We start from the raw sequence: 21,418 nt of genomic DNA on the forward strand, positions 1-21,418 counted from the left end.
TTTTTTGGTGCTCATTACTGGATTACTGGTGGCATAAATTTGTTCCCACTGAGGTTGAATTTTTTTTAACTCAATAAAGAAACAACAGAGTGCATGTGAAACAGTAGCTAATGCCATTACCAATAACAGTGTTAAGTGGGGGTAATGTGTCTGAGCACGTTGGTATTCAGAACCAGTGGTCGGCCTGGCTGCAGCCCAGATTCCTCCCGTTTTATCTCTCTGTGACTGTGTCAGTGCGTCTGTCCGTCTCTACAGACGCTCTACACCAGGCTGAATGCTTATTGCAGTGAAAGCTGCTTCCCTTTCAGCTGCATCCACATCCAGAAGCCTCTGGTTGATGTGTTGTATATATGTGTGTGCTTGTTTGGGACACATGTTGGTCCATCTGGCCCTGTTAAAGTTTACAGAAAAGACAGTGATGTCAGGATGCCTCTTGTTCTACTGAGGTAGTGTAAGTGTGTGGGACTGCGCTTTTTAATTTGTACTTTTTCAACAAAAACAAACAAAAAGCTCCTAGTTGAATTCTTTTTTGGGGGATAAACTATATTAATATTTGTAATTGATTCACTTCAAAAGCAACTGCTCAGGTATGACACACTCACAGGTTAATATAAGCTGTGATGTTGGGTGTTCTAACTGCTTGGTATGAGAATCAGTCTGAGTATTTGTGTTGACCCTCATTATGAGTCCATTATGTCTCTATAGGTGTCTTCAGTCTACTCTTACTAAACACCAAAACCTGCACCACCAACATTGTTCTATCCATTTAACAAAATAAAAGCAACTTCTCAAATACATCTGTGTTTAACATAAACAACTTTACTTAATACATTACTGTGGGAAATGAACAAAATTATTTAAATCAGGAAATATTGAATTATAGAATAAATAAACAACACCAACTTTCAGTAGTTGTCAGATGTGACACTTTGGTTACAAAATAAGCATAAAAGAAAGCAAAACAAACAGAAATGCTGCCTATATGTTAATGCATCAATGATTTGGTCGGAGTACTTTTATGAATAAGTTCTATCAGGACATTAAAATCACTCTTTCAATCCTTCATTGCAACATGGACACTTCTTGATTTGGAGCTTGATGTTGTAGCTCTGCTCCTGTATTGCTCCAGGAACAAATCTTTAGCGAGCTTGACACAGAGCGTCCCAGAGCTCTCACTGCCCCAAGGCACAGTCTGAGATACACACTATCTGAATGAACATGAACGCATAAAGCAAAAAACATTCACATAAATCTAAATGCAAATGCAGGAGCGGGCTGTGGAGCTGCAGTGTAGCAGGCCAGGCAGTGGTGTGTGCAGCTGCACTGAGTGCCAAATCAGATTATATTGCCCACTTAGTGTTACAGTCAAATATATTTGGACCTTACATTAAACATGTGACTGCATAACAACTTCAGTGCCTGCCTGAGCTACTGCTAATGCTTACAAATGTTTTGAATGGGGTGCCTCCACTGTTACTAAAGGAAAGTGACTGCAAAAACAATACATTGATATCCAAATACTGCATTGCCATGACGATCATGTTTCTTCTCTTAGCTGAATCAACTCTCTGCTACTGATGAATGCATACCACTTTGAATAAGTGTGATAAAAGCCTTTATCATAAAGGAGTTTATTTTTTATATAATGCTAAAATGGCAGCATAACATGGTTGTCATGTGGTGGCATAAAAACACACAATGAATTCACAACAATCACAAATATCACACAAGAACAGATGAGAAGAGACTAAGAGCTAAATGTAACTATTTAAAACAGCAATATTTATTTTTATGTAATGTTTGAATATCTGATATGAAGGTGGTATTTCCTGACAACAGTGAAATAAATCCTGCCTAGCATGCATGGTGCAGTAGTTTTAACCAAGAATGACTGTAAAGATTTTTAAAAAAGCTACATGAACATTTGTACATTTATTCTGTGATGAACGTTGACTGTTAAAACGAAGCTGGAGGATGTGTATGTCAGTCAGGATGAGGATGTAAACTCAGTATCTAACTGGAGCTCTCTGTGTGTGTGTCGCCCTCTACAGGCCCCACATTGCCCAGACAGGGCCCCCAGGTTCAGAATGGCCCCACACAAGAGGAGATGGACCTGCAGAGAAGGTATTTAAATGTCTGCTCATCTTGTCAGGCAACCATTGTTTCTTCCATCTCTCCCTCTTCTTATACTTCCATAGTTTTTCTTAATGAATACATTATAAATACTCTTTTTTTTCCACCACCCACTGTATCTACCAGCATCTCACACAGACTCATGCAGACACAACCCTGAACACTCACAGTTGTTTTTCTTCCCCTTACAAGGCCACTCTCTCCCTCAGGTAATAATGAAGCTCTGGAACAGCTAGAAAACATTTCGGCACACATACTTGCAATCATAAACACATACACACACACACAGAGCTGGATTAATAGAGGCCAGCTGATGGTTTATAACCTGTTCACCAGAATGATTGTTGGAGGATCTAATTAGAATGGATTGGCTACATGCAAATACAGAAATACAGACACACACTGGACTGTTAGGACATGCTTACACACAGTGACACATTTACAGCAGAGGCTACGTCATTGGTGGGGCAGAGGGGGTCAATGAGCATTCGCTTTATATTCACCCACACTCGATCCCGATACGTGACCACACACAGACGTAAATAGCTAACTTTAGTATCAGTTACATGAGCTAAACAATGACAAGTGCTTGGCTCACCAGTTCAGATGAAGGGCAGCTGCTGCACACCGTCACCCCAACACATCAGTGTCAGGAGACCACTTAAAGGAACAAGCTAAAATCATCAATCTTCCACACAGGACATGAGAGCTCACTGAATGATTTGATGAACATAATATCATCATATCAAGATTTCAAACTACTCTTAACACCTAGATATGGCAGTGACATATTAGACAAAAAACACCATCGTCCAAACACCAAATAAGAGAATATCTTTTGGAGGACTGATGTTCTTCCTCCAAGAAAACTTCCACAAACTTGGAAAATCTATGACAAGAAGCACTGAAACTGCTGTGGACACATGTGGGGGAGCGAAAAGATCCCAAATATCACATTTTATCAGATTTTCACCCAGTATAGTATAAACAATGTGGTAAACAGTAGCCTGAAATTGCACTATTAGGTTAAAATACAGTTGGATGCATACATAAATGGATAGAAATAAGTCTATAAAGGGAATCAAAAAGATTTATAATGATGAAGATGAAAATCCCAAATAGTTACTGTATAAAGAGTCATCTTCATATTTGACTTAATTACTTTTATTGAAATAATGGAGAACATTAAAAACGCCCAACAAATTCGAGTGTTCTCCGCAGAAAACAGTTTTTCTAGTCTATCTTAAAACAACAGTCAGGTGACCATCACGCATTGAAACAGTTTTTTCTAGCTGTAATCATTCCTGCTGTTCATACTGACCATTAAGAGATGCCTTCATAATGTGTTTCCAGGATAAGTCCATGTACAGACAGACATCAGGTCTGTGTTCCCTCTCATTCATTTCAATGGGAGTTGTGTATTGACTCAGCGTGACTGCAGCAAACACAGGGCTTGGCAAAAAAAAAAAAAAAAGTTGAATCTGGCTCGACTTCTTCTGCAAGGCAATGTGACATCATCAAGCAAGATGCTGCGTTGGCCAGTCTCATGCATGCAAGTGCACTTTCATGATGGATGGCCTTGTATTTCTACTGTTTACAGCACCATCACTGCACTGAAAGATAAGATATGCTCATTTTCCAGAGTTGTAATATCTGACTGTTACATACGGCAGTGCAGCATTTCTGCGACTAATCAGCCTTAAAAGTCACTGATGTGTAACTTCATCTGGACTTCTGGGTTTGTATTTCATGTGTCACCATGAAGCAACACACCCCTTACATTGTTTTAATACAGAGATATTTTTTCTGTATGAATCCACACTAAGAGATTTGTGGGATAAAATCTACAGTTCTCGTTCTGTGCAAGAATACGTGATTGAGATGTTTTAATGGCTAGTATGAACATGAGGAATCTGTTTTAGTTTCTTCTTTATTTCTTCTTTATGTGACTCTGTCAGCAGGCCTGTGTTCATCTTGTGTGTGTTTCTGTGTGTGCATCTTGTGTCTGTTCAATACTTGGATCAAAGCACAAACACTACCAGGGTTAAACGCTGGATTTCCTTCTGGATCAGAAAACTCAAATATAAATGATTGTAATATACAACCTCGGTGCTCTGTTTCTTTGTCTCTCTCTGACATTCTCACGTGAGTAGTAAAGCATTCTTCATGTTTGAGTCAATAGTTCTAATTCTGTTTGAGGTGAACTTGGATCTGCCAGGAATTTTACAGACTCTGTGAGGTCTGAGAGTTCCTGATGGATCTAGCTGCCAGCCTTTCCTCCTCCCACCCCTCCTTTCTTCTCCATTTCTTTCTTTTTTTCCAATTTTGTGTGCTTTCTCACTTTCGCCCTCTTTGCCTTTGTCTGGCTTCATTTGTCTTCCCCCCCCCCCTCGGTTCCGGTCAGGATCCATACTTAGCAGCGGATGACAGACAGGCAGCGAGTGGATCAGTGACTGAGGTCATCTGCTGATACACAGGCCAATATCAGCCCAGCCGGAGTGTGTGAAGGGAGGGGTAGAGCATAGCGGGAGCAGGATGAAAGAAGCGAAGAGGGAGATGAGTGGTGTAGAAATGATTTGGCAGCACACTCTCATATCAAGCTTTCTGCTTCTTTAAAAGGAAAGCTAACATGCTTTAAGCTTTGGAAGATGTTGGATGATCTGTTGGGCCAACAAACATTTTCAGCTTATTTTTGAGCAGCTGTTTCACATCTAATCACATCTAATCATCATGATGCCATTTCATATCAGTCCATGTTCTCTTTTGCAGCATTCATTTTTTCATAATATGCCTCCTCACGTATCCACAGAAGCACATATTCCATTACGCCAGTCCTGAGTGGCTAGCACTTGTGATTTTCAGACCTATATAAAGACATCGACCAATGTTGTGTCATTCATCATTTAAACATCTCTACTCACCACACAAACAAATGTACCTTTAGGCATCAGTTTTTAGTTAGCAGGGATTTCTGACTGTCTGACAGCCATTACTGTAGGTAAGCTAGCTTAGCTGTGACTTTGTTATAACTAGCAAGTGAACAGTACCTGAAAATCTTGCTGCAAATGCTTAGCTAGCTTGATTGACTAAGCAGTTTGAAACCGCATACTTTCCTACTACTCGTACTAACTCTGACATCATTTGAAGTTTTGAGGTTTTCTTAATAATAAAAGGCAACGGGTGTTTTATTTTATGGAAACGACCGGAACTTGCTACGGCTAACTTGAGTGGCTCCGAATTTGCAGGAACAAAGCTTTAAACAGGTGTTATTTGGACAAATTAGCGTCACATTGTGGATATAAAGGGCTACTTTCTCACCTAAAAAGGTTAGAATTTTGGATAAAGTGGTATATTTACAGAATGAAAAATATGAAATCAGCTTCAGCCTGCTGATAAGTATGTAGTATGTAGTATGTAGTATGTAGTATGCGGTTTCAAACACAGCCAATGTCTCTCTTTTCTTTAACATGCCAGCTATTAACTGACACTGGTAAGATGTCTCTGGCAAAGAGTCTGCAAAGGTCTCCTCTGCATGCCTCAGGCTGCATGATAGACTGTAAACCCCCTACTCAGTATGGTTGTTGAGAATAGCCCAAAGCACCTCACCTTTCCATCATTTGTAAATCATGAATGAAGCTTGTGGTTTTTCATGTCCAGAGTTTGTAGTACATTGCATGTCTTTTACATCCGTATCTCAGCTGGTCTCTGACATTTCTGTATGGATTAATTTACATCAACAGTGTGAGGATAAAGCAGCTTGAGTTTCTGGCTCTCTGGACTCTGCCTTCACGTACCCCTCCAGTGTGATTTGGCAGTGACAGCAGGGATACAGACAGGAAGCATGGGGAGAGAGGGAGGGCTATGACAGGCAACAAAGGACCGGAATCAAACGTTTGAACACTCCAGTCAAGCCATTCACTTCAGAAAGCATGGTCAGGTTTCCCAAAACCAGAATAAGGACTTACCCAATTTTCTGCAACCAGGATATGATGTTTGGATACACATCTATCCATCTGTCACTTACACATTTTCAATACATTCATGTGTAAAAAGCGTATTTTTGATTTGGTCTACAGTGTAAGATGCCACAATCCAAACAGCCTAAAATACGTCTTTCTGTTTTACTAAGTAACCTCTAAACTGGCCTTTGACTCCGATTTCAGACTCTGTCAACATGGCAGCTAATGTTTTAGCTGTCTTACTTCATTTTGTTGCAATGCTTCCAGGAATGTGTGTCATACTGAGCCGTGCAGCCTGAAATGGAGACAAAGGGAGAGAGTAAAGAATCTGTGATATGCATGAGTGTTTACTAATGGGAGAGAGAGTAACTTTCCTCTTCTCCTCCGTCCTCCATGGCTCATTAAAGAAGATCAACTAACCAGTGAGTGGACCACCTCATTCCTCAGTCACCACACATGTTCAATCAAACACACACATTCTTTCCTTTAACACACACTCAGCGTGTGTGTGTGTGTGTGTGTGTGTGTGTGTGTGTGTGTGTGTGTGTGTGTGTGTGTGTGTGTGTGTGTGTGTGTGTGTGTGTGTGTGTGTGTGTGTGTGTGTGTGTGTGTGAAGCCTCTTCTTGCTCACTTGTGGGCCTCCTCTCCCCACGAGGAGTAAACATTGAGATTATTCATCTGTGGAAAGGCTGGAAAATCTTAAATGCCTCTGGAATCGGTTTTTCCACAGGATCACATGACAGTAGGAAAATATGATCCTCCTTTTCTTTCTCTCAGTGTGTCCTCCACCTCTTTATTCATCCTCTTCCTCCTCCATCTCCTTCTATAATCCTCCTTTTCATGGGGGACATGGGTGGATGAAGAAGAGGCTGAGCCATGGCGATTCGAGGACGATTGAGTGATTGATGGAAATATTCATTGCATTTATGAGCGGATTCATCGACGGCTGGGGGGGGGGCGGCTGGGGGGGGGGGGGGGGGGGGGGTAAACCACCTGTTCAGAAATGCAGGGCGCTACCCTCAGATTAAAAAGACATGAGCTGGAAATAATAGGCTGCGGTATAAATAGCTGCGCGGCGCGTGGGAGCGAGGAAGTGTGTGTCGGGGTGTGCGAGCGCGTTTAAGAGGGAGAGAGGGAATGTGTTACATCGCCTTGAATGAAAGCAAGGATGTAGAAATGGTAAAGAAAAGGAAAGGATGTGAGTATATGTGTGTGTATGTTACATCTCTGTCAGCTGTTAGCATTTAGCTGCTGGTACAAAGATGACAAAGCCAGCAGCTGCTAATGGCAACATGCGCTCTGTTGTTAGAAACGTGCTGACATCTGCAGATATTCTTAAATGAGAGTCACAGTTGAACACACACACGCCTCTAAAACCAATATGCTTACTTGGCTTTGATAACAAGGTTGAGGTCTTATGTTAGTGGGACACACGACACATGGAGTGTGTGTGTGTGTGTGTGTGTGTGTGTGTGTGTATATCGCACACTTGGACTGGATCCTCACTAGAGTAGGTCCATATGGTCCATCTAGGCTCCTATCCATTCAGACGACATTTCCTGGTTCTCTGAGCCAATCAGGCGAGCCGCTGAGTCCAGCTGGCCAACAGAGTTTGCCAGGCTTCAATGTCCCTGGAGATTTAGCACAGTTGTCACTTGTGGCAAAGTAGCAAAGCCAGAGTGTGACATCATTTTTGCCCCAAGGAAAAACAAATGCATCTACAACTGAAGACTATATTACAATCACTGTGATATTTCATTTCTAAAAAAATATTATTGCACTGAATTAAATGAGCTGTGCAACTGAATGACAAAGTGTATTGTATTAAGTCATTTTTATTGAGTAGGAGAAACACAGCTGTTACTAATAACATTTAACCATGGTTCTGTTTTATTCAAGTGTCCCCATAAACCATGATAGTGGGACAGATGTGTAAGACCAGGACCCTGAAACGTTTATTTTGTTTATATACACCTGTGTGCTTCATATCAATCAGTCAATCTTTATTTTTATAGCACCAAATCACAACAAACACATACTGTGACATGTCAAAATATTATTAAAACTTGTGTTAAATGTGTTCCTCTGAAATAGCCAAAGGGGATGTTGGTATTGATATGATATTTCCTGTGTTCCTTTTTGTCACCTTTTTTTTTTTTTTGGCCCTCTAACTTTCATCTGTCGAAACTCTTTTTATGAACTTTAGGACTAACCCTGCACCATTTAGTGCAAATGACAAACAGTGTGCAGGACTCTCTGGGTCATATCCGTTACTTTGAAAATAAAAGGAATGAAACTGGAAACAGACATTCATAGATGACAGAACTGTAATGGATGATAGAAATAGTAAAGGCCAGTCAGAATCTTGGCTGGTTAAACATTCAACACTCTCATGGTGTTGATAGGTGGTGGCTTGATGGTGGAAATGGGATGATGGCAGCTCACAACACAGTGTGGAAAGTGTCTCTAGGCTGTGACTGCAGTATAGACGACTCTCCAACAAGGCTGCAGCTGAACCTGCTGGTGTATTTCACACTGACCACACTGCATTCTCACTTTCTGTGTAGTTTCAGTTTCTTGTATCAGGTGTTTCATTTCCCATTTTGCTTTCCATATGCCATTGGTCTATTTTTGGGGGATACTGTTTTCTACGTGGTTTTAGTTTCGTCATCATTTGGTTTCTAAGATCTAATTTAGTCTTCTTTTAGTTAATGATAAGCGTTATAGGTTAAATGATTGGCTGGATAAATCCCCCAAGTTTATATTCACTGCAGAATTAGCGTTTTTCTTCACTTCCTGTTTATAATCTCATGTTTCATTTTTGTAGCTTAAAAATAAACTCTTAATTATGACACGGATTGAATTAAGCATTAAGTGCCTTTGCAAACCATTTGATCGTCATATCCTGAGAGCAAATCTTATTTTAATGTTATTTGCATCCTGCCTATGCTGTTTTGGGGCTCTTCATTTTGACATCCATCTATTTGGTTCTGTCAATATTACCCCAAATCCTCTCTGACTCTCCCTCAGAGTGTCTTGAACTCAGTCATAGTAAGTTGTTGAAAAAGAGGAAGGAATATGTATGCGAATACATGCATGTGTATGTGCGTGCAGGGATTCAGGCTGTGCCGCCACCCACGCTCCCATAGCAACGGTTTCCCCGGCAACTCTTGTCAGGAGGCAAGTGAGACGCCAGTTAAACGGTGCAGGAGGCTTTTCACAGCTTTGAATCCAGTGACGTGTCCCTGCAAGACAAAGAGGGACATGGAGGGAAGAGAAAGCTGTTTTAGGATTTACCCATGAGAGGCAGGAAGTGTGTGCAGTCAATGTGAGAGTCACTGCATTTGGACCCTCAAAAAACAATATTCAAATGCTTCTTGTCATTAGTTCATAATCACAGTTCTGGAATTGACATTAGACAAGAGATTTTGTTTAGTATAGGAGGTTATAATCCACTTAAGTATGTATCCTAACTATAAGTTTGTAATTTGCTCAACTATGTCAGTTAAAGTGAATTCTAGTGGTGACATTTTTTCAAAGTGTCACCAAAAACATTTGTCAAGCCAAAATGTTCCCGCTATGAGGAAGTTCTAATCCATTCCATTTTTTCTGCCCGGTCAAGTGTGCCACAATATTTGACACGTCCGAGTTATTAAATTGAGTGTACTTATCCTTTAAAAACTTACATTTGAACATGAGGAAAACAAAAAAGATCACAACTATATAACATACAGTAAATTCAATTCATAACACAACAAAAAGCCTTAAGTAGACATTCTTGTATGATTGTGTGCTATTGGCATTACATATGACAGCATGGCTGATAGGATAGATAATAGATACTATTACTATCTTAAATAATGAGTAGGATGCAGGTTTCTCATGTATTTACATTTCTTAATGAAAGTGTGTTGTAAAGTGTTGGCAGTGAGAGAAGCTGTGCTCACTGTGCAGGAATGTGAGTGTAATACAAGCACTGTGAAGGTGAGCATTGCTATTGCATGACATCTCCCAAAGAGCTGCGCTGTGGTGGAAACTCCGAGGTGTCCCCCTGACCAACGCCAGGCTGACTGTCCCACTGTCATTCATCTGCATGTACACACACACCAACATGTCTCCAGACGGCTTATTTTAGGTTTGTGTCATGATCTCCTGCTCAGGGGAATGCAGAATGTGTGTCACATGCATGAATTACATGTTCCAACCAGAACTGAACATCATTCATTTAAGCAGCAATCCCAAAACTATTAACTCACAACTCTATTGTCCTTTCAATGAAAATGTGGATAATAGTCAAGGGGTTCAACAAGCCTCCAAACTAAAAGACTTTCATCATCCCCAGCAGAGACACTTAGTTACAACAAAAGACAACAACAGCGTGAGTATACATTAACAGCTGAGGTTGTCTCTCTACTCTAATTAGGACGGATTCAGCAAGTAGCCCCACTTCATCAGCAGGTGTAATGAGGGAAAATTAGTTTAGAATTTATTTCACATTTCTATATCACAATTTGCTCACACAGCAAAAGTCTCACTGGAAATCAACAGCAGGGTAGTTTAAATGTTTGGGACATTAAAAGGTAACAGTGGAAATGTCTACAAGATGCTCTAAAGCAAAGCATCAGCTGTAGTACACCACACTGTAAGATTTTCTATATGGGAAGAATTTGAGTTGCAGTTGTTTTCAGTGCATGATGATAAATAGTTGTGAAGGTTAAACCTGTGATTGATTTCAAGATGGTAAACCTCCACCAATGCTGCACAATTCTCCAATATTCTGTTCCACCAAAAGACACAATACACATGAATTACTCCTGAAGTTGGATTTATTACACCAACAAAATACTATTAAGATATATATTACATATATATTTACAGCTACAGAAATAAAGTTAAATCACTGCTGCAGATATAGAACAAAATGGAATCAATTGTAAAAGATATATATATGTATATATATATAAATGAAGGTTATATGAACTGTTTACATTTACATCTTGAAAGATTATGCTGACTTTTAATCATTGATTATTTCTCAATAATTAACACATTGAAGCCTTGAGACAACTACTGACTACTGACCCTTCCACATCTTACTATGAATTAACTGCAGTGATTTAACAGTGTAGTGCAAATTGGGATATTTAGCTCTGACAGCTGAAGTTCCTCTATAGTTTGCTCTCAACAGATTTACTGGGCTGCATGTAAAAGATGAGGGTATGTTGCTGTAGGTTGCATCACCATTGTCCCCTGTGAACTGTATGTGTATGTGTGTAACTTTACCTTCTTCTCTCTTAGTTACTTGGCCATATTTAAACCAGTTGGCATGTCGGTTGTGTGTGTGTGTGTGTGTGTGTGTGTGTGAGCCGCCGCAGCCATTTAACTCCATTTAGACAACAGCTGACTTGCTAACCGGTAAAATTGACTCGTCTTTCATCCACCAGCCACCAATATGAAGTCATTATCAACTCCACCAGCCTCGCTCACTGTTTTACAAACCACGTATGGATTGTGAACAGAGAAGAGTTACCTGCCAACGTCGCTGGTGGACAAATCATACCAGCTCCACCAGCTTCAGCCTGGTGGCGAATCTGTCTTCACACAGAGTGAATAAAGAATGTCTTTTGATCAGCCTGATTGCACTGATTTTTACCTCCATCACCCCATCACATCTTGTGCTGTATTTAATCACGAGGATGTTCTGCTGCTGTTACAGTGCAGAGGATCCTACAGGGATTCATTTGCTATCAGAGAGAATGTATAATTGTAGATGAGGGAAAACCCCCACAGGAGCTACTGTAATCATCAGAGGCATGGCCCTGCTGCGCCTCCATCCGCCCTGGATCCAGGTTATTCCTGAGTTTATGTAATTACATCAATGGGAATACCAGGATAGTGTTGAAGTTTCATTCTTATTTCTTTCTTCCCATCCTTTAGTATGTTTCTCCTCTCTCTCTCTCGCTCTCTCTCTCTCTCTCTCTCTCTCTCTCTCTCTCTCTCTCTCTCTCTCTCTCTCTCTCTCTCTCTCTCTCTCTCTCTCTCTCTCTCTCTCTCTCTCTCTAGATGTGGAGAATACACTCCAGTGAAGACAGGACAACAGATTCTAGGCACATCAGACATAAACATAGTGTTGTTCTTCACACCTCTCCTTTGTGTTTTATTGGTCGGGGTAATCCGGTGGATATGAGCATCTGAGCTAAGCTCCTCGGTTTTGTGGGAATTAGCTTGAGTGCTGCTTGCATCCACTTTAATCAGTCATAATGCAGCCAAACACTGCATAAGGTCACCTTATGCGGGAGGGAGGGCACTTTTAAAATGCCACCTGATTGTGAAAAGACTTATTTGATGACTGACTTTTGCAGTTTGGTCATCATTTTTGTTCAGATTTCCATCTTTAAACACCTGATAAATCTTTTTTTTTAAGATGTGATGGCATTCTGGTACTAGAAATGAAATATTTTTCACATATTTGTGACAGCTGAGATTTATCTGACACTCGTGCCAGAGACAAACAAGGACTTTGAAAGTGACTCCTTCACTGTCATTTTGGAAGTTTCTGCAGCCAGAAAAACCAAATTCAGGCAAAGTTGAGGTGATGTCCAACAAGACTTTTTGTATATGATATAAAGTGTGCACATTTTATGTATTCCTCATGTAATGTTTTTAAAGAAAAAGTGAAACTGGAATATTCAGAGATTAAACACAGACTTTTATCAACTAAATAGATTTCCTGAAGGAAGATCGGAATGATCTGTGTTGTTTAATGTTTTACTTTAAAGGAAGTACGTTCATTAGATTTGAATGATTTATGATAGAATACCGAATTGTTAAAAAAAATAAGCTTTTAAAGAATTTGAAGCATATTTAACTACAGACTAATGCTATCAGTGGAGACACGGGGGATATTTGGACGATGTCAGAAACAAGCTAAATGAATACAGTCCTAATTTAGATCTGGAGCTATCTGATCAAATGAGAAGTAAACTAGCCTCATTTGATGCAAATCTTTGATGCTTTAACACTTGATATTTGTAACATGTATAATACAATAAAGACGCCACTCTTAACATCAGAATTAACTCCATATTAAGTCCTACTGTTGGTTTATTGTACACCCTGCATGGGGAGCTAGCCCAGTAAGTGCCACCTTTCACTGATGACCCAATTTGTACCAAATATATAATGTTAAAAATGATCATCATGCTTGTGACGTTTTCTTCGTTTTTAAGTCACATGGAAGCGCACAGTGACAACCACAATATCACTCTGCATGTGTGTGTCTGTGTGTGTGCGTGTGTGTGTGCGTTGGCATTTCGGCTCCAGTTCCCACCACCTCTCTCCTGGTTTGTGTAATATATGAATGTAATGCTCCCTCATTTACAGCCAGCGCAATTTATGAGCAAGTAAATCACAGAATGTGACAAGACGGTTGACGCTTTCCAATAAAATGAAAGATTTCCTGGGAAACCTTGTGAGTGTGAACCTGACAGATTACAACCTGCTATCTGCTCTCCACCCCCTCACATTAGATTTTTCTCTCTCACCAACACACACACACACACACACACACACAGTACTGCATATTTGTTCATAAAACTCATAAAAGTCAGTTCATATAGCTTTCTTTTATACATCTACAAGACACTTCTCTATCTATTAATATGAGTATGGAACAGAACACACCCTTTATACATATGTGTGCTGAACTTTTATGTACTATCCTGCTATTTATTTCAGATTTGTAAGCTCTGCTTTGCTGCCATTGTTCCTACCAAGGCAGAAAGCTGTCCTCACTTTTTTATTCACTCATCCCTTCATCTCACCATGGAATAGTCTGCTGCGTATATAAACTCTTTCTGCAGTCATTCTTGTTGATGTCCTGCTTTTTTTTCCTTGCATTTCTGTACAAACTGCTGCAACAACAGCCCAGTTTCCCCACAGGGATCGTTACAGTGCTTGGAAACGGCTGTCTCTCTCTATTATGCTTTAAGTCATTGTCACACATGTTCACTCGCTCGTGCACACACACACACACACACACAAACACACACACACACACTGTCATTAGCCTCTTTTTCTCTCTCTCTACTGTTACTACAGTCACACGCTTCTCAGTCCACTTCTATCATCTGCTGCCCTCTACTGACACCTAGTGAACAAACGTGGAGCTGCAAACACAATATGTGCTGAACACCTGCAGGAAAACCTCCATTAAAACATTATCATTAGCATCACATGTACAAATTTAGCATACAATTAAAAAAGAATAAATGAAAGCTTTTAATGTTTGTTTCTATGTGCTTGCATTCACTCTTTGTTGATTTGTTATTTCACTGCAGCCACAGAAATGAGTCCCCAAACTCAATGTCTGTGTTTTTAATGGGCACACAATTAACAGAAGCTGGCTGTGGTTGCATAACAACATGGCTATTGTGCCCAGAAGCAATTATTATATAATTATGTGTCTTATGTAATGACAACAGTAATTGCCTGTAGGTCAGGGAGGTCCAGAAAAGCTCCAAATTAATTAACTCATTTTTGTTTATTCTGCCTGTTTTGTTTTAATTGTATCTCCACTTCATTTGAAAACAAATCATTCACATCTCCAACCATGAGTTTTCTTCTTAAGAACATGTTAATGCTTTGATTCTAGACTCTGGCCTTGTGTAAGCTTCACAAATGCATGTTTTTACTGATGTGAATCTTCAAAATAGACAATATAGTTGATTTGCTGTAAATTATATGACATTTTTCTCCTCTTCTCTCCTCCTCCAGGCAGCTCCAGGAACTGCAGAGGCAAAAGGAGATGGAACGGGAGCGTCTGGAACGAGAGCGCCTGGAGCGAGAGCTGCAGGAACGCGAGCGACAGGAGCGCGAACGTCAGGAACAGGAGCGCCAGGAGAGGGAGGCGCAGGCAGAGAGGGAGCGACTGGAGCGAGAGCGCCAGGAGCAGCAGGAGCGCACTGAGCGTGAGCTGATGGAGAGGGAGAAGGCAGAGAGAGAGCGGATGGAGAGGGAGCAGCAGGAGCAGTTGGACAGAGAGCAGCAGGACTGGGAGAGAGGGAGACGCATCTCCAACGCTGGTGAGTGATGCACTTTGGCTTCCTGATGATACACACACACACACACACACATACACTTGCACCTCCATATGCATCAGGTTTTTGGGTTTTAAAGGTCAGTGCTGATACTGTTGGACAAAATTCAGGATTTGCATCTTTTCCTAATCCATAATATAAACCAAAAGAATCATAAAATGGCTTTAATGCTTGTTTGACACAGTATCCTTTAAGAACAGTAGCTTCACAAGTGTGTTACATGAAAACAGGCAGTCTGCAGCTGTATGGATGCATCAGTTCATATTCTCACTGGTCACTATTGAATGTTTTAATTTGAAGCATATTTCCCTCTTAGATGATTTTTTGTCATAGTTTCTGGTATTGTTGAATTTCAGTATATCCCAACTCCATACTATATACTGGTGATACATTACAGTACATACTATACACTCATTGTATTAGTAGACCTATTGCAGATAGTACACAAAGAAGTGAACACACTTTACATTTCTGTACTAACAGACAGTTTAATACTCTGTTTTTATGTGATATTCACAGTGTGATCAGTTCCTCTAATGCTTTTGTATTGTGGGACAACAGTGTGCATCACAAGCACAAATACTGTTTGAGTGCACTGAGCATTTGTAGTTAGATTTAGTGTACAGTAGAGTTGCAACAATTATTTTCATTCTCTGCACAATTATTAATTATCTATCAAATAAAATTGTGACACATTTCTATCTCAGTCTCTCAGAGTTCAGTGTGACACCTTCATATGTCTTGTTTTGTTCAATTAAAAGTCCAAAACTTAAAGATATTCAGTTTACAATGATATAAAGCAAAGTAAAGCAGATCATCTTCACATTGAAGGAGCTGGTAGCAACCAGTTCATTTCTGCTTGAAAAGTAAATGAAACACTTATTGGATTATCAAAATAGTTGTCAACTGATTTATTGTTTAATCCACTAATCATTTCTGCTCTAGTGTGTATTATGGAATTGGGATATAGCATCTGTGTAGGGCAGCAAGTTGGACTTAAATGTAGTGTTTTCAGTGATTTAATAGTTTTTACTACAACACGATTCAGTTGAAGTCTAGTAAACTTACTGAGCATAGCTTCTTATTTTCAAGCTGTAATGATTTCAAGAAGGTGCTTCTTGGGTAAAATAAGCAACTCACTCTCTGTTAAGTTACACTATCAATTAGCAGCAACTTCTACTTCTAACACAGAGGGCTGTGGTGCACTAGCATGGTTATCTACTCTTTTTAAGCCACAGTATGGCCTGCACTCTGCTCCTCTGCCCATAGGCTGGACAAGAGCTCTGAACAGATTGCTGGGAAATGAATGTGTTATTAGTCTGTGTACCTGAGTTTAAGGGTGAGTGCTAGATTTTAGAAAGAGCGATGTAATTAACACAAGCAGCACTCAGCAGCACGGACGAGGTGGAGCCGCAGGTGGGAACATACTGTGATTTTAAACTGGAGCTGTCATGGATCAGGGTTTGATTGTGAGATAGGAAGTTGGTTTCAGGACTGGGTCAGTGGGGAAGGCATGTTGTGTGGCACGCTTCAGTGCCATGTTCAGCTTATTATCATATGCATGCATAAACACACACACACACACACACACACACAGGCAGGCAGGCAGATACAGTTCGGTGGTGTTACTCACAGGCTAAAAATACATCATCAGGGAAAATGCCGGTGAGACCCCCAGGGGTGTGTGTGTGTGTGTGTGTGTGTGTGTGTGTGCGTGTGCGTGCGTGTGCGTGCGCATGCAAAAAGCCTTAGAACAAAAGGGAGGGGCTGTCATACACAATAACACACAGAGAAAGACATGACACAGGAATGCAGGAGGGCCCACTCACACACTCACGTGCATGTTCTGTTTGAACATACGAGGCTGTCGGGTTTGACATGAGGTCATGTTTAACATGTAACGCTTTTTAGCCCTCTGTTTCTCTCTTACAGGATAACTGTGTGTGTTTACAGTGTGTGTGTCTTTCAAACATCAGCAGACGCACAAGTCCTGCACGAGGAAATCAATAAATCAACTCATTACTCTGAATAAGTGCTTGCGACTAACGTGTGGTGATCTTAAGTGTCTAAGTAACTGTGAACGCTGCTCATTCACTGTTTCTTCATCAAAGCAACAAGTCAACAAATGTGTTATCAACATGTGATCACTGCCTTCCATTGTATATTAAACATTCTATATGAACTTCTTTCTGTCTTGTCTTAACGAGGCACTTTTTCTTTTCTTTTTCATTTTGTTGTCTGCAATTAGCATTATTAACATCTTCCTTTAGAAACTATAGCTGTAGTTAAACATTCTTCAAATGTGTCACTGTTACTGAGAGGAAAGAAGAAACCTGATGAACACCTGTGTGTGTGTGTGTGTGTGTGTCTGTGTGTGTGTGTGTGTGTGTGTGTGCGTGTGCGTGTTACTTTTTTTGCTTTTCATCTTGGCTGCACGGTAAAGCATCACCGAGCACATTCTGTGTTTTCAGACAGGTGTGTGTTTTTTTTTATATAGGAACGTTTGTTGGGTGGATCTACTCGATCACCTGACTCTTTATTTTTGGCTTTTTTACTTTTTTTCTTTTTAAGTGTTAAAGTATTCCAAAAAAGTCCAATTGGTTTAGCACATTGGAGCTTGGCTGCAGTATTGCTTTATTGTCTCCTCATGTGTGTGCACGTGCGCTTAATATTCGTGTGTGTGCACGTGTCCAGCCCTCCGTGTAATCGGTGTGTTCTGGTCGTGTGTTGATTGTTGTGGAATGGCAGAGGAAAAGCTGGGGCCTCTCGGTCACATGTACTCGCCCAGAGCTACAGAGAGATGAAGAGAAAGAGAGGATGAATGAAGGGGGGGGGGGCGGAATGATGAATGATGGAAAAGGTCAAAGTTCAGTGGAGGATGAGAGGAAAGAGAGGAGTGAGGCTGATGCAAAATGAAAGTGAAATAGTTGGCAGAAGCATAGGAACAACAGAGGAAGGAACAAAGCGTGAAGGAAGACTGAAGCTTAATGAACAAGAGACAGTCAGAGAGAAATTGTGTGTGTAGTGGAGTGGAAGTCTGTAAATGCAGCATGAGCTGTGAGAGTGTTCAGCGGGGAGAGGCAGAAAGAAGGGAGTCGCACAGAGAAGGAGAAGTTGGAAAAGAGCCAGACAGTTACGAATCCATCAGTTTCTCTTTCGTCTCTTCGCTAGTGGTTAGTTGTCCATTCCAGTAGTGTTTCTGCTGTGTGTGTGTGTGTGTGTGTGTGTGTCAGTGTGTGTAGATTTGACCCATGTCTGTGAGTAAATGTGTGATTTATGTATGTCAGGTTTCCTTTGCATGAGCAGAAAATCAGTGAAACAGCAATTTTCTAGTCGTTTCTAGCTTTTGAAAATATATCCATTCATTTCTTAAAAGTCTCAAAAGGATAATTGAACCTGATTTACTCACAACAGCTGTGAGGAATGTTATGTTCGTGTTCTGGCTTTGTCTCCAAAAAATATACAGCATCAGACTGAACCCTGAGCCAAAAACAAATTAAATCCAGTCATTAGAATAAAGGCTGAATTTAAAAAAAAAAAAAAGTGTACAATTACATCACTAGTGAGGGGAAGTGGAGCAGAAGGTGAAGAGAGGATTAACAACTTAACACACAGAAAACATATGGCAGGCCAATACAACACCAGTCAGGCTACGCTAAGCACATCAGTAGCACATTAGCAAACACAATCAAGGTAATTAGTTGTAGGTCTAGACTAAGCCATAAGAGACACATTAAAAAGCAGATCAAGTATTTAAGACAAAAATTCCCGCGAGGTTGGTGACCCCCATCATAAAGAATAAAAAAGAGTGAATATAGAGCGGAGGGTGTAGCTTAATGTCACAAAACGCCTCATAACAAAAATATTTGATCATAGATTCAAACTAACATTTCTTCTATCAACAGAACCAAACAGAGCTCTAATTCTTCATCCCTTAGCGAGCTGGTTCAGGCAACATGAGACCCTGACCCTGGTAACCACTTCCAACACTGGAGCCATTGTACTGGCAGTTTACAGTCTAAGGTGAATCAAAAACAGGACACTGGGTTCATATTAAAAACAAGCAGGACAACAGATGGAATCCATACGTTATTTTACAAGGAGTCATAGGTCTGGACAGCAAGGAGATTAGATCTTTATATTTAAAGCTCCTTTACACCCATACATCTTCTTAGAACTGTATGGGTGTGTACAACCTGCAGTTAATTGACATATTTCTCTTTCTCCTGTTAGTTTTCTGGCACCTAAACCAGGGCGAAATAACTCAAACCACTAACACCACAAATACAGCATTCACATAGTAGAAGAGTCTGAAACAAACATAAACAGATTGAAATCCAGATGTTGGTATCATGGACAGCATGAATTCCATCAGTACAACAACTGAGTCTGACACAAATAATGTTTTCATACAATATCATCTATTAACAGTATGCTTATTAGTGCACAGACTTTATTGACATCATGTCAGATTAATTCCCAGTTTACCCTCATTGAATTCAACCTGAGCAGAGGTCTAATCAGAACCTGTGTGGCCTTCAAATTCTGTAGTATCTCACAGCTTGTCCCAGGACTATGAATTAAACAGGAGATTTAAAAAAAAAGCTGATAATCAAATCAAAATGGATTTATTGTTGACTAAAATTAAATAGCTCAATCTAACTTGTGGGTCCTTGAATTTTTGTTTAGTCTATCTTTTTAAATGTACAGTTTGTTGCATTTTGCACACAAGCAGACATTATACCTCCAGGGGTATTGAGGGACTTGAAGCCTTGCTCAAAGACACCTCAGCAGAAATCAGGTGGGGAGACAAAAACTTTGAGTTACATAGACAGTTTCAACTGTTTGAAAGTTTGACTGGCTCACTTTAGTTTGATAAGTGAAATATCTGTGGTGTTCTGGCCCTCTACTTATCGAACAGGCTTGATGACACGGGTGAAAAGATGCGTCTCATTGGATGTTAATATGTGTGTGTGCTGTGTGGTAAACTCTTTCCTCCTCAGTCCATCCTCCTCTTCTTTCAGCGAGCAAGACTGTGAAAGCTTTGTGTTCTCTGGCTTCGTCCACAGTGCTAACACCTTTTCACTAACATAGTAGCATCACCTCAGCCCACGAAAAAACACACACACCCTGGAATAAAACTGTGGTTTAGCTCTGTGCTGGTTTTTCCTGCTTCATCTGCCCCCTTCTCTTTTTTCCTCCCTCCCTCCTTCCTTCTCTCTCTCCTGACCTGCTGTCTTTCTCTCCCGTGTGCACGATGGCTGCTTCCTTCCTGCCTTCTTTCCTTCCTTCCCTTCTGTCCTGTCTTGTCCTTCACCTTGGTTTGTCTGTTGATGTGCGATTAGCCTTCGAAAGCACCCTGTACTCTCCCACGCCGCAGGAGTACGGCAGGACGTCATCTACCCCCGCATCTCCATCCACACCCACCTACCCAGCTCCCGGGACACCGTCGCCCTCCTCCACCACACCCCCAACCCCACCTCTGAGGCACTCGGCGTCCCGATTCGCCACCTCACTCGGTTCTGCCTTCCACCCAGTCCTTCCTCACTACGCCACGGTACCGAGGCGACAGCAGGCCCTTCCCCAAGCCCCGCCTCCTGCTCCCGCTCCTGCCCCCTGCCCTCCACCCAAGTCTGCGGTGTGGTCCGCGTCCAACTTCACTCCCTTGCCGCCCTCGCCCCCCGTCATGATAAGCAGCCCCCCAGGGAAGGCTACAGGCCCGCGGCCGCTCATCCCCATCCCAGCACCTTCCCCTCTCACCCAGAAGCCCCCATCGCCATCCCCAAACGGCCCGCCCATGTTCCCCGCACCTTCCCCGGTCACCATCCCGCACAGCCACACCCCGATCGGCATCTCTTGCCCCACCCCGCCTCCCCCGCCCACCCCGCCCCCTCTCCCTTCCCCCATGGCTCCCCCTCCGTCTTCCTCCGTCTCGTCTCCCCCCTCCTCATCCCATGCTCCTGGTGTGCCCTCTCCCTCCACAGCGCTCCCTGCTGCTGCAGCCGCCGCCGCCTCTGCTGAGCACCTCTCCCTCCCTGTGGGCCTGGGCCTGTCAGGGCCGGGGGAGATGGACACAGCCGCAGGCCCAGAGCCCTACCCGCTTCAAGGGGGCTTCTCCTCTCAGCCCCAGCCCCAGGGTAAGGCCTCCAGTCCGGACTCTTCTCTCTTTTTGCCTCTCTCCCCTCTGTCTTTCACTGCTTTTTCGACTCACACACTAATAGGGGTTGG

The 21,418-nt window shown here is 41.5% G+C and overlaps 1 protein-coding gene across 3 annotated transcripts in view; it reads left to right on the forward strand.

The window, feature by feature from the left end:
• The window catches only part of enah (ENAH actin regulator), a 62,488-nt gene that overhangs the window by 29,026 nt on the left and 12,044 nt on the right, over positions 1-21,418 (forward strand). For 2 of the 3 annotated variants that reach the window (XM_062437224.1, XM_062437225.1), the window contains exons 3-4: positions 2,052-2,124; positions 14,868-15,175. In XM_062437224.1, the coding sequence (XP_062293208.1) occupies positions 2,052-2,124; positions 14,868-15,175 (381 nt within the window). Of the gene's footprint in view, positions 1-2,051; positions 2,125-14,867; positions 15,176-20,535; positions 21,328-21,418 lie in introns of all 3 variants that reach the window. The other variant, XM_062437223.1, reaches the window with a different exon arrangement.

This window comes from Scomber scombrus, chromosome 17, assembly GCF_963691925.1.
Source record: "Scomber scombrus chromosome 17, fScoSco1.1, whole genome shotgun sequence".
Classification (NCBI taxonomy): domain Eukaryota; kingdom Metazoa; phylum Chordata; class Actinopteri; order Scombriformes; family Scombridae; genus Scomber; species Scomber scombrus.